The 14006-nt window shown below is 45.3% G+C and overlaps 1 protein-coding gene across 1 annotated transcript in view; it reads left to right on the forward strand.

Annotated features, from left to right (window-relative positions):
- MYO5C (myosin VC) overlaps positions 1-14006 on the forward strand; it is a 95119-nt gene that overhangs the window by 55894 nt on the left and 25219 nt on the right. The window contains exons 26-32 of the mRNA XM_006168784.3: positions 2754-2847; positions 3099-3162; positions 3248-3328; positions 4465-4645; positions 6723-6816; positions 7256-7319; positions 9089-9257. Coding sequence (XP_006168846.1) covers positions 2754-2847; positions 3099-3162; positions 3248-3328; positions 4465-4645; positions 6723-6816; positions 7256-7319; positions 9089-9257 — 747 coding nt within the window. The remainder of the gene's footprint in view (positions 1-2753; positions 2848-3098; positions 3163-3247; positions 3329-4464; positions 4646-6722; positions 6817-7255; positions 7320-9088; positions 9258-14006) is intronic.

Consider the following 14006-nt stretch of genomic DNA (forward strand, 5'->3'; position numbering starts at 1 on the left):
TTCTTATCAGAAAACTTAAACCTGTATGTCCCTATCTTCTTAAATGCAAACCATTTTTTTGTAAAGTTAGAAAGCTTTTAGGCTTCCACTGAACATGCGAGTCACGTATTAGTAGCGCACCTGTAAGACTACCTGTGTTCTCCATCATTGTCGTAGAATAGCCATCCCCTGGGATCACAACTGGGTAGCTCTGAACTTCACAGCATGTGCGCGTGCTCTCTGGGCCCCAGTGTGCTCTCGTCGAAAGGTAGGAGATGGGACAAGACCATGGTGACCAGGAAGAGTCCCGGTCAGCCACGTAGTCCTGAAACTGCTTCGCTCTCAGCAGTCAGGTACGGCTGTGTCACCTGTGCCATCTAGCTGACGTCCGTACCTGGAATTCGGTAAACCATGAGACTGTACTTGGAACAGGCGTCAGTAGGTGTCACTCACATCCCGTTGGCAGCAAACGCTGGTTCAAACTCTCCGATGTGAAAGATCCGCAGCTCATTTCTAAAGTCTTCCCTGAATTTATCAGGCCCGTGTCTGCCTCTGATCTAGACTGGCTGAAGGTGGGTGGACTGAAGCATCAGGCCGTGTGTGGGCACACTCTCTGTCCTGCTGTCTCCGTCTCTGCCTCTTCCTCACTCATGGAAGAAATAGGTGAATAAACTTTAAAAGGACAAACAAAACTCTCCAATGTGATAATATTAAGGAGACAAGTCTGGTTTTGAAAGGAAGTGACCTACAGCTATTAAATTGTATCTGTTCAATGTTTTTTTTTTTAATTTTAAAAATTTATTTAATACCATTTGTTTTTGTTTGCTTGTTTGTTTGTTTTCAATTTGCCCAGACAGACACAAAGAGAAAGAAAGGGAAAGTGAGAAAGCAAGCCACCAGGTCCAGGACATGAACCATGATCAGCCATGTGGGAATCCACTGCCTTTAGTCACCATGCCACCTGCTGGCCCCGTGTATCTGTTCAGTATTTAAAAAAGAAAAACCTAAGTAGCGTGACTTGGAATACTGACTGAAACATAACAAAGAGGAGGCGGGCTTTGGGGTCCCATAAACTTCGCATGTGATCCTGAACGTGCCTTGTAACCTGTTAAACAGAGCTTCAGTCACCTAATCTGTGAAGCATCATCTTTCTCATCTTAGTGGTCTGGAAGAAGGGTTATGTCATTGGCGTAAAGTGCTTGATAATTGTCATTTCACCTCTTCCTTACCCTCTGTAGGAACAGGAGCCGTAGCCCTTAAAAACTCTGAATAAGAAGGCCAGTATTTGGTGTAATGGCCATGTTGCTGGACTCCCATGTAGTTGACTGCAGTTTGAGTCCTGGACCCAGTGGCTTAAACTCACACAGGGTACGTATACATGTGTGCCCCAGATCCTGAGAGGAGAATGGAGAAGGGATTGTTGCGTGGACATCCCCCAGGGGGATGATTTCTCACTTTCTGCCTCTCTCTCTCTCTCTCTCTCTTTTCGGCGAGCGCACACCCTACAGCAAAAAGCTCTCCAAAAAAAAACTTAAAAAAAAACAATTCTAAGTAGGGACCAGCAGATGGCATAATGGTTACGTCGCTGGACTCCCACGCAGTCCAATGAGTTTTGTGTCCTAGACCTGGAGGCTTAAAATTCACCCTAGACTTGTGTGTGTGTGTGTGTGTGTGTGTGTGTGTGTGTGTGCCCAAAATCCCTAGAGGAAAATGGAGAAGAAGGGATTGCAGCATGGCCATCCCCACAGGTGGTGATTTCTTACTTCCTGTAATCCCTAGAGCAAAATGGAGAAGAAGGGATTGCAGCATGGCCATCCCCACAGGTGGTGATTTCTTACTTCCTGTGTCTCTCTGTCTCTCTGTCGAGTGCATATGCCCTATAGCAAGGAAAAAAAAAAAATAAGAGTAACTGAGAATATGGAGGCAGGTTCATCACCTCTGCTGTCTCTGAAAGTCTTGATGTCCCCTTCAGCTACAAAAGCACACACCTACGCTGCTTACTGGAGCTGAGCCCCCAGGGTAAACACAGGCACATCCAGCCTCTTCCCCACAGCCAGAGCTGCCCGGCCTCCTCCCCAGCGGCCGGCTCCTGGTTCTCTCTCTCTTTTTTTTTTTTTGGAGACGTTTTTGCTATAGGGTGCGTGCACTCGCCAGACAGACAGAGACAGAGAGACAGAAAGCGAGAAATCACCCTCCAGGGGGGATGGCGATGCTGCAGTCCCTTCTCCTCCATTCTCCTCTCGGGATCCTGGGCACGCACACACACGCACCTGGTGTGAGTTTAAGCTTCTGGGTCCAGGACTCGAACTGCAGTTGACTACATAGTAGTTCAGAGACATAGCCATTATGCTGACTGCTGGTCCCCCAGCTCCTGGTTCTCTTGAACTCATGTTGTCTCTGCCTGTGCACCACACCCACGCCCGGCTGGAGCCAAAGCATTCTTGCATCCAGAGTTTTATTATCCATTGAAAGAAGATGTCAGGCCCTGTGATTCTGCTTCTCTGGGCTTTCCTGCCTCTCCGCCCCACTCTGCACAGAGTGGCAGGCCCCCCGCCCTTACCTCATACACAGCCCCTCAGCCTTTACGTAATACAGACTATTCTATTGATGAGGCCAAGTAGCTCTGGGAATGTGGAACAGCGTTCTGAACATAAAAGAGCGTAAGAGCGCCTGGCATGAATGTGCCCTGTGCCGTAATGGTGATCCTTTATCTGATGTAAAGTGTAATCATTACTTTTTTTTTTTTCATTAATTTGGTCATTGCTGTGATTCAGACAATCTCGGAGTTTGAAAAGGAGATAGAAGTACTTCAGACGCAGAAGATAGACGTGGAGAAACACGTCCAATCACAAAAACGGGAAATGAGAGGTAACAAGAGCATGTCACTCTGCCATGGGGTGCAGGCTGAATTCCTCACGGGTGGTCACCGCTGAGGGTGTGAGTGTGGTTGATTAGTTGGTAGGGTGGTGGGCTAGCTGGGAGGTTAGTTCGTTGGGTGGTTCGGGAGCTGTTACTTAGCTGGAGACTGAGTGAAGCTAGAAAACAGCTCTAGGAAGGAAACGGGAGAAGAGGAACCGAGCGCAAATGTAATGTGCACAGCTCTGCCTTCTCCCGCTCAGAAAAGATGTCGGAGATCACCAGACAGCTTCTCGAAAGCTACGACATTGAAGACGTAAGAAGCAGGTAAACGTTTTCGCACTATCAAATATTTTAAAACGTGCAAAACCGGAGAGAAGCCATCGATGTTTCTATCTTCCTTACTTTCCAGGCTCTCTGTGGAAGATTTGGAACATTTAAATGAGGATGGAGAACTTTGGTTCGCTTATGAAGGACTAAAGAAAGCAACACGGTTAGAGATTCCCCTCGAGGTCTTTTTGTCTTTTTTTTATTTTTAGAGGTAATAGATTATTAGAAAATCAGAAGTTTTTCTCACTCGCGGGCTCCAGTGGCCTAGACGTTATGGTCACTGGAGACCACGTGGCCAGCCATGTGTTTCAGATCCCAGAAATCCCAGTCAGATGGAGAAATGGGGTGGAAAAGATTGTAGCAGGACCATGTGCCCTTGGGGGAAGGAGGGGTCCTTCTTCTCACTCCCTCTCTCTCTGTCTCCCTCTCTCTTGTCTCCTTCTCTCTCTCTATGGTGAGCACCCATGCCCTCTAGCAAATTAAAAAAAAAAAAAGTTTATCTTATATAGATTGGAAACACAAAGCAAATTCTGTACAACAGAACGACCTAGTAATCGCTGGAAATATTTCCAAGAATTAAGAAATTACTTTAGTAATGAAAAGAAATTGCTTTATGGGGTAAATTACCTACTAATAAAACCCATAAGCTCTACAATGAAAACTGATTATATCAAATAAATTAGCCATTTCTATAGATATGTAGGTAGATACATTAAAGGGTATAGTAGGTATATTTAAATTGAGGAAGTTTGCTACGTTTCTTTAATAAACTTTTTTTAGTTTTAGATCCACAGCAAAATTAAGCAGAAAATAAAGTATTTCCATATATCTCATCACCCCATACACAGCCTCGTCTGCTGTCCAAATCCTACATCAGAGTGGAACACTTATTGTCATCCATGAACCCACACTGACACATTTTCACTCCAAGCCTGTAGGTTCCACTAGGGTTTATTTAGTGTACATTCTATGGGCTTTGACAAATGTGTAAGAACATGTGTACACAACTATAGCGTCAGACAAAACCTGTTTCTTAAACTACTAAGAGAATAGAAGTATCATTTTAATAACTTCTAAGACCAAGTTTTCCTCGTTAACTGCATGTACTACTTCCTAGCTAGCTGGAAAGATTTTACAGTGCTGCGTTTCTAGTTCCATAGCCTGTAACTATGTGTCCCGAAGTAAGCTTTATGTCCGTAGTGTATGGCCCTCCCGTGGGTCTTACATAGACACCCTCACAGTCGTCAGCCGCGTGGCATAAAGACTGTGTGGTTTATCTCCCCACCCCTCCTGTGCCAGTGTTCTGGAGAGCCATTTCCAGTCCCAGAAGGATGGCTACGAAAAGGAGATCGAAGCTTTGAACTTCAAAGTGGTACATTTAAGTCAGGAAATCAACCACCTGCAGAAGTTGTTCCGAGAAGAGAATGACATCAATGAGAGTATCCGTCACGAAGTTACCAGGCTGACGTCTGAAAACATGGTATGGTCCCAGCCGTGGCCTCGCCAGGGCCATTATTCTAGAGCCGTTGCCCACTGGTGGAGTAACAGGCAGTCTCTCGGCAGTAGGACGATGGGCATAAATGGCTTTCTGGGAGTGAAATAACCGGGCCAGAAGGGAAACTGTACAGTGACTCCCGCCTGGGGGGGACTCCAGTTGGAGAGTGCTTGTTTCCCAGAGGGTGGGTCCAAACTCCGTGATCTGGTGTGTGCTTGTGAGCGTGTCTACTTTTTCATCTGTGTGCTTAAATCCAGCCCCGTGGAAAATGACCCTCACATTGTGGTAAGAGTAGCTCTAGAGGGACCTATGTTCAGAAGCTCAGTCCTTCCACACTGGCTCCAAATCCTGTCTTTTCCAGGACTTCCTGTTCTGTGGGGCCCTCATAACCCCCCACATTTGCCTCATCCTTTATTTTTTGACTCATGTCTTGCTTGGAGAAATATTTTAGGAATCTCCTCACTCAAAACATAGCCCTTTCTTTTTTTGTATTTAGGTTTTTGCCATAGGATATGTGTGCTTACCAGAGAGGCAGAGAGAGGGAAAGTGAGAAATCGCCCCCTCAGAGGGACTGGCCATGCCGCAGTCTCTCCACCCTGCACTCTCCTCCTGGGATTTTGGGCATGTATGCACACACGCCCAGTGCAATTTTCAAGCTGCCAGGTCTGGGACTTGAACCTCGGTCGGCCATGTGGAATTCTAGTACCTTAACCACCGTGCCACCTGCTGGCCCTAAAACATCCCTTAATGCTGCCTCCCCTGTGGCCTTCATCCTCTTTCTTTGCAGATTTGGTTGGAGTTATCAAAGGCCAAATAAACACTCTCTCCTCTGGCCTCCCATTCCCGCCCACCCCATTCTGTCATGTGCCCCGGTACTAGCTACACCTGCCTGCAGGGAGCTGAGCACACAGGGTCTGTCTGCACTGTCCTCTCCGTGTCTCAGCAGCCTCGGTGGCATGAGTCACTTCTACTTTCTGCTTGTTCTCTTGGCTTTCAGGATATCATGCTTTCCCAGGTTTCTCATCTCCCCCCTGACCGCTGCTTCTCAGCTTCTTCACTGTCTCCTCTTCTGCCTCACCTGCGAGTGTCAGGAAATCTCGGGGCTGTGTCAACAGGTGAGGAGACATAAAGTGGGCATGCCAAGAGTAGTTAAGGACTTCCACATCTTTGTTTATTCCTTGGGTGACACTTTAATGAGGAATTTGCAGTGAGAGTCAGTTGCAAAGGCAAGTTCAAAGATTGGGACTTCAGAGGCCTGGGTGTGTTTATAAACTTTGGCGACTGATTTTTTTTTTTTTAAGAGAGATTTTTTGCTATAGGGCATGTACGCTCACCAGAAAAAGAGACAGAAAGTAAGAAATCACCCCCTAGGGGTATGGCCATGCTGAAATCCCCTCTCCTCCATTCTCCTCTCGGGATCTTAGGCACACATGCACACGTGCCCAGTGTGACTTTTAAGTCTCCAGGTCTGGGACTCAAACCACAGTTGACTACCTGGTAATCCAGCAACGTAACCCTTACACCATCTGCTGGTCCCATTGGGCAACTGATTTTACCTGATGGTGGGTGGAGGTAAAGGACATTTAAATGATACAGATAGTCAAGAATAGACATCATGATTTTATGATTCATCTGTATTTCTAAGACGATCCCAGGCTTCCACTAACATAGTAGTGTGTGGCTGGGAATTGGGGAGACACACTGCGACCCTGGTGAGGACGGGTTTTCCTACTTCTGGATGAGGCATGACATCTCTGGCCAGGACCACAGAGGCTTCCGCATTGCTTTCCATGGCCCCTCCCTTAGCTGGATGATTTTTCCCAGTTATAGGCTCATGTATATATTTGGCTAAGCTATGATGCTCACTAGGGTGGGTGTATAAACTGCATTTTTGACTTAGGATACTTTCGACTTACGATGAGTTTATCGGGATATAACTCCATTGTAAATCGAGGGGCATCTGTCTGCCCTATACACCTGGACAGCTTCGTTTGCTTCTGAGGTGTGCAAGCTCATGGATGAAAGTACCTCATCTTCTGATGTTTGTAATTCTTCCCTAAAGATGATCCCAGACTTTAAACAGCAAATTTCTGAACTTGAGAAACAGAAGCAAGATCTTGAAATCCGCCTGAATGAACAAACCGAGAAAATGAAAGGTAACTAAAGCCCTCATGACCCTGCTTCTAGAAACATTTGCTGCACCTGGGAAATGGCATACATTGAAAAGGGGGTTTTAACCTCTGCCGCTCCCGGGGTCAGGCAGACAGCACAAAGGTGAGAATGGCTGGTTGGAGGGTGAGGTGCTGGGGCATTTAAGGGGCAGCGGCCTCCGCGCTTCATTGACTGTTGCCATGGGGATGTGCCCCCATGTTGCTAGATATCTTTTTTTTTTTATCTAGAAACCCAGATTTTTATGTGAAAAATTACAATTTAAACATAAGAGTTTAAAAAGGTTTTAAATATTTCTCAGACCAAACAAAACCTAAAGTGTGAGTAAATACCATTTAGGACCTCTGACAACTGAAAACAAGACCAAACCAAATCAGAACACAGCGATCCAGTCCCCCGACGCACTGACAGGTCCTCTCATTACAGGAAAGCTGGAAGAGTTGTCTCTCCAGTTAAGTCGCAATCAGGAAGAGGAAGGAACACAAAGAAAGTAAGTGTGAGCACGTGTGAGCACGTGTGAGCTTCAGTCACACTCACACCATGCTTCCCTTTTCTGAAATGGTAGGCTACACCAAGAATGCAACTGAGCCCAAAAACAAGATGCTAATTAACCTAGCTGATCTGTCACCTTTCAAATGGGAGGAAAAGAAATATATTGTGTTCCCACGTGTGCACACGCGCGCGCACACACACACACACACACACACTCATGTATCTCTGGGAGATTGTAAAACATTGGTTACCTCTGAGCCAGGTGACATGGTGACTGGCACAGAGAAGTGAAGAAGACTTACTTGTCCCCATATAAGCTTTTGGAATGTTATACGCACACATGGATTATCTGTTCAAAAGATGGATACAATAAGATGATAGGAGAGAGAACTGAGTTTTTATTAGCAGACTGTTTAAGGTTAGAATTAAACCCATGTTGGTACCAGCAGTTAGTGTAATGGCTATGTCACTAGACTCCCATGTAGTCAACCGTGGTTCGAGTCCTGGACCTGGTGGCTTCACCTCATGCTGGGCGCGTGTGCATGCCTGCCCAAGATCCCAAGAGGAGAAGGGATTGTGGTGTGGCCATCCCCCCTGGGGGGTGATTTCTTGCTTTCTGTCTCTCCGTCTCTCTCTGTCTCCTTCTGGTGAGCACACATGCCCTATAGCAAAAACCTCTCCAAAAAAAGAAAAAAATAATAATTTAACCCATGTTGAGGCTAGCAGGCAGCGGAGAGGTTAAGGCCTGGTTCCCACATAGCCGGCTGTGCGATTCAAGTCCCAGAATTAGTGGCTTGAAAATTACACCAGGGCTGGGGCCAGCAGCTGGTGGCGTGGTAGTTGAGGTGTTGGACTCCTACATGGCCTACCGCAATTTAAGTCCTGGACTTGGCTGTCTCACTTTCCCTGTCTCTCTGGCGAATTAAAATAATGACTATAATAATAAATTAAAATAAATAAATAAATCTAAAAATGAAAGTTACACCAGGGGCATGTGCGTGTATGCCCCAAATCCCAAGAGGACACTAGGAGAGAAGAGATTGAGGCATAATCATCCCTCCAGGGGGTGAGTTCTCACTCTCTCTCTCTCTCTCTCTCTTGTGAGCACACATATCCTATAACAAAAACCTAAAAAAAATAAATAAATAAGGTTGATAGAAAAATCTTCATTACTAATCCCCTCAAATTTTCATCCTGATCAATGAAGGGCCTGTCGTCCTGGTGGAGCCTGGTACTTTGTATTGCTGCGAACTTGTGGAGACATTACATTTTTCAGAACAATAAATAGACTCTCTAGATCCCCAAGAGTATGTTCAGTTGTGTCAGCAGGGTCAGGACTGAAGAGGAGAAGTAAGAAAAGAGTGTTGAGACAGCGCCTTGGAGGTCTTGTAGGCTCCCTCTTCTTCCTGGTCCCTGACTTCCTGAGCGTCTGTGCCCTTTCAGGCTGGTTATGGAGGAGGCTATCACTGTGCTGTTGGTGAAAGGGTATTGGGTGGGTATGGATGTCCATGGGAGTAGTGAACTGAGGGCGCAGGGTGGGCAGAGGTGGAATGTCCTCTCAGGCGAAGGAGGCTAGAGCAGCCCACAGACATCTCTACCCCAGCCAGTTCTCCCCTGCAACGGGCCCTCTATGGAGGTACTAACTGCCTTACCCGAAAGCTGGCCGAAGTGTTTCCCCACCTTCGGAATATCAGCACTCGCTATGACAAGGAGTGACTTCTCCAGGACAGTCCAACCTATACCAAAGTCCCTCTTTCTTTCTCACAGAGCCATAGAAGCGCAAAATGAAATACATGCCAAAGAGAAAGAGAAGCTGATGGATAAGATTCAAGAAATGCAGGAGGCCAGCGAGCACCTGCAGAAACAATTTGAAACTGAAAGTGAAGTCAAGAGTAATTTCCGGCAGCAAGCATCTCGTCTCACTCTGGAAAACAGGGTGAGCAGCTTTCTACCATGCTAGTGAACAGCTGTCTGCGTGCGGGTGCTATGGAGAGGGGGGCATGCTACCCAAGGTGCACAGTCGGTAGCCACAAACCCAGACTCCTTCCATCAGAGCAGTCTGTTTCCTTATCTAAAAGATAGGTGGTCTCTGGGGGTATGGCCCACTGCAGGGGAGCCTCAGGGACCCACTGGCCACAGCGGGGAGTATGGGAGGAAAGACAGCGAGGTGCATGTTATGGCTCCTGAGCATGGTCCAGGGGTGACTCCTAGATGAAAACACTCTGGCCTAGAGCACACTGAGGGCTTGTTGTGTAGGCAAGGCTGAGGCGTGAGCACTTTGCTGAGCAAAACTTACACCACACTTGGCCTGTGCTTTCTTCTGGGTCTGTGACCATCCTACGGTTTCTGGAGTCAAATCTGTGAAATGATGATGATAGTAGATGGAAGACTTTTTCAATTTTGTCAAGTCTCCCAATTTTTAAAAATTTGTGGCAGGGCATGTGTGCTCACTGGAGAGAGACAGAGGAGAAACAGAGAGAGGGAAAGTGAGGAATCACCCCCACCCCGGGGGAATGACCACACAGCAATTCCATCTCCTCCATTTTCTGGGATTTGGGGCATGCATGCACATGTCTGGCGTGATTCTCAAACCACCAAGTCTAGACTTGGACTGCAGAGTCGGCCATGTGGGATCCAGTTGCCTTAACCTCCACAGCACCTGCCGGCCCAGGATAAACTTTTCGAGGGGTGATTTGGAAGCATAGATCATAAACCCTTGAAAAGGACATTCCATTTGACTAAGCAATGCCGCTTGTAGGGCACCATCCTAAGTGAATGCTCAGAGATGTAGGCCAAGGTTTCTGCTTAGCGTGATCTTCGTACTCTTCTCGATCACAGTGAGACAATAAACACAAAAGCAAAGGAAACAAACGCATGTCTAACAACAGGGGGCAGGCTAGATTAGTACATATTACATGGCAGCCGCTAAAAACCTTGGCTTGGGTATATTATCACTGACATGGGGAAGTGTCTGCAATATAATTAGAGAAAAATATACTGTTTAAAACTTTATGTGCAGTATGATCCCAGTTTTTTAAAATGTACATGTGCCATATAGAAAAGGAAGGAATGGGGACCAGCAGTTAGCGTAGTGGCTATGTCATTGTACTCCCACGTAGTCGACTATGGTTCTAGTCCCAGACCCGGTGGCTTAAACTCACGCTGGGCGCGTGTGCGTGCGTGCCCAAGATCCCAAGAGGAGAATGGAGGAGAAGGGATTGTGGCGTGGCCATCCCCCCTGGGGGGTGATTTCTCACTTTCTGTCTCTCTCTGTCTGGCAAGCGCACACGCCCTATAGCAAAAACAAAACAAAAACAAAACAAAAACAGCCAAACAAAAAATTCTCTCAAAAAAAAAAAGAAAAGGAAGGAATGAAATAAATTAAAATGTAAGCAGTGGTTTCTTCCAGGTCTGCGTGGTGATGGGTGACTTGTTAGATACACTGTAACCTGGGCTCAAATCAGAGAGAATCTGTACTCACAGCTCCACTTGTAAGGCCAATAACGCTGACTGAGCTGGGAACAGAGTGGCAGCAGGGCGAGGTGGCCCCCAGAGCAGAAACAGAGTGACATCCTCAGCCCCCAGAGCCCACGGAGGACACAGTTCTGTGACTCTGTGGTAGGTCTTGCTGGGTAAGAGGAGCCTGAATGTTTCTGTGTCAAACATGGAATTCAGGGAAAGCCTAAACACTCTATGTCCTTTAGGGCAGGGCAAACGCAGTACTTCCAGGCTTGAGGGTGCTCCCAGTTTTCAAGCCAGATTCAGCCAAGGCAAAGCCACCTACTTACCAGGAGGGAAAGGTAAGGCCAAGGTCCAAATCCCTGCGCAGTCTCCTGGCTCCAGCCTCTCAATCCAAGCCCATTTTCCATGATCATATATTTAAATAATGGACATTACTTTATAGAAAGGGGGAACTAGATCAAGATAAATGTAATAGTATATTCATGCAATAGGATATCATTCAGCCCTAAAAAGCCATGAAATACCGATACATGAAACAGCATAGACAAACCTCAAAAACCCCGTTCTAAGTTAAAAAGCAAGACACAAAAGAGCACATATGTGGCCAGCAGGTAGCATGGTAGTTAAGGTTCTGGGTTCTCACATGGCTGACCATGGTTCAAGCACCAAACCTGGTGGTTTGCGTTCTCATTTGCCCTCTCTCTCTGGTAAGCACACATACCCTATAGCAAACTTTAAAAAATAATAATGTTGGGTTATTGGGAAAGCCATGATGCATTTTTTCATAGGAAAACAAAAAAATACATTATGACTTCCCCGATGACCTAGTAATATGGGGCCAGAGGGACCAAGGTGAGTAAAGCTAGACTTTAAACCCCGTCTTCTAGACCCCCGACACTGAGACAGAAGCCATTTTAAATGTGAAGTGTGTCCTGGTGCATTCAGGGACCAAGGCAATGAATCTATGCTCTAAACCCGATCTTATAGACCCCCAAAAAACACTGAGACAGTCTCTACACGCTGAGTGTCGAGACAGACCTAGGTGCACAGTAACCAAGCATCTGAATACTTTCAGGGTCATTTAAATCCTCAACGCTTATTGAATCTCCAGCCATAAGGAAGAAGCTCCTTTTTTTGGAGAGCGTTTTGCTATAGGGCACATGTACTCGCCAGAAAGACAGGGACGGAGAGACATAAAGCAAGAAATCACCACCCAAGGGAGATGGCCATGCCACAATCCCTTCTCCTCCTTTCTCCTCTCGGGGATCTTGGGCATGCACACACACGCGCCAGACATGAGTTTAAGCCACCGGGTCCAAGACTCAAACCACGGTCGACTACATGGGAGTCCAGCGACATAGCCACTACGCTAACTGCTGGTCCCAAGAAACTCCTTTTTATAAATCTGAACTCAAAATCTTTCTGTGGGTAGCATGTTGCAAAACACAGTAGAGTAAAGATTTTGTCACCAAGTGACCAGAAATCACTGCAGAGGCACAAGAAATACGAGAAACCAAGAGAATATCTCTCCCCTAAGGGAAAGAACAATCCTCCATCCTTCATCATCCACAGACAGTACAGTGGAACTCGTGGAAATGTCTAATAGAGAATTCAAAGTATCCATAGTGCCAAATCTAAATGAGATGCAAGAGCTGAGAGACAATGAACTCTAAAAGATGCAGGAGAAAAGAGACAATGAGTTCCAGAAGGTGAGGAAGTCCTTGCGCAATCTGAAAGAGGAAATACACACCATAAAAAAGAATCAAATGGGGCTGTTAGAGATGAAGGCTGCGATACAGGAAATCAAAACCCCCCTTGAAAGTATTAAAAGCAGACTAGTCCATGCAGAAGATAGACTCTAAGGTCTTGAAGACAAAGCCTCTGACCTAGAAAAAATAACCGAAAATAACCAAAACAAATGAGAATACTATACAAGAAATACTGGATATCATTAAACACCCATACATCCAGATAATCGGTATTCCAGAAGGTGAAGAAACTAACAAGGGCATAGATAATCTATTCCATGAAATCCTGGAGGAAAACTTTCCCAATTTAGAGAGGCATTCAAATATCCAATCCCAAGAAATACTAAGGACTCCACAGAGAATCAACCCAAGATCTTCCCCAAGGCACATCATAGCCAGATTGACCAAAACCACAGACAATGACAACATACTAAAATTGGCAAGAGAGAGACATCATGTTACTTTCAAAGGATATTCCATAAGGCTAACATCAGACCTCTCATCAGAAAAAATGCAAGCAAGGAAAAATGGGGATATATTCAAAGTGTTAAGTGAAAAACAGTTTCAACCATGAATACTGTATCCAGCAAGACTATCCTTCATATGGGAAGAAAAGATAAAAGCATTCTCAGATAAACAAAACCTGAAAGAATTTAGCAACACCAGACCAGCTCTTCAAGAAGTTCTGAAGGAGTGCTTTACCAGGAAAACTAAAGACACACATACAGAAATAAGAGAACAAAAAGCAACCGAGAAAATGACCAACTTAATGCTAGGGACAAGAAATATCAATAATAATGTTGAATGTTAACTTCCAGGATTTAAACAGATAGATTGGACCACAATAACACTGCAGAAGAGAGATTAATTATGTAAGACTGAACTGGTGAAATAGACTTTTATGACTTTTGAGTAAAACAATACTGATTTTTTTATACTATGCTTTGTTTTCCCATTTTAAGGATTTTGCTTTCTTTTGAACTGTTGATAGGTTCAGGAGTTTGTTCACTAAAGTTCGATAGGTTCATCAGTTTGTTCAAATGTTCTTTCTTCTCATTTGTTTATTTAAATAGAAACATAAACTTTTCTCCCTGGCTCCTCTGAAATTGAAAAATATTTGAGAGTATTCTTATTTGTGGCAAATGGTTATCTGCGTAAGTTCAGTAATACATGTTGCCTTGAATCAAAAATTGCAAGTACTCATTATTGGATAGGGCTTTGACTGGAATGTCATGTCTGAAGATTAACCAGAAAACTATGGAGCCAAGGTAAATCTCAAGCCAACAGAAGCTCTAGGAAAGATGGCCTGACACCATAAACAGCTCTTCCTGGCAGAAAGGATTAGAGAAGCTATATAAAAGAATTTGTACCAAAAAATAACCTGGATTTTTCCAGCCCAGCATCGTAATCAGTAGAGATTGGAAAAGAGCAGCCACAACCAGAGGATTACCTTGAGGAAGACTTTGAAGGAAGAA

This window comes from Tupaia chinensis, unplaced genomic scaffold (genome assembly GCF_000334495.1).
Source record: "Tupaia chinensis unplaced genomic scaffold, TupChi_1.0 Scaffold146140_1, whole genome shotgun sequence".
In the NCBI taxonomy this organism is placed as follows: Eukaryota; Metazoa; Chordata; class Mammalia; order Scandentia; family Tupaiidae; genus Tupaia; species Tupaia belangeri.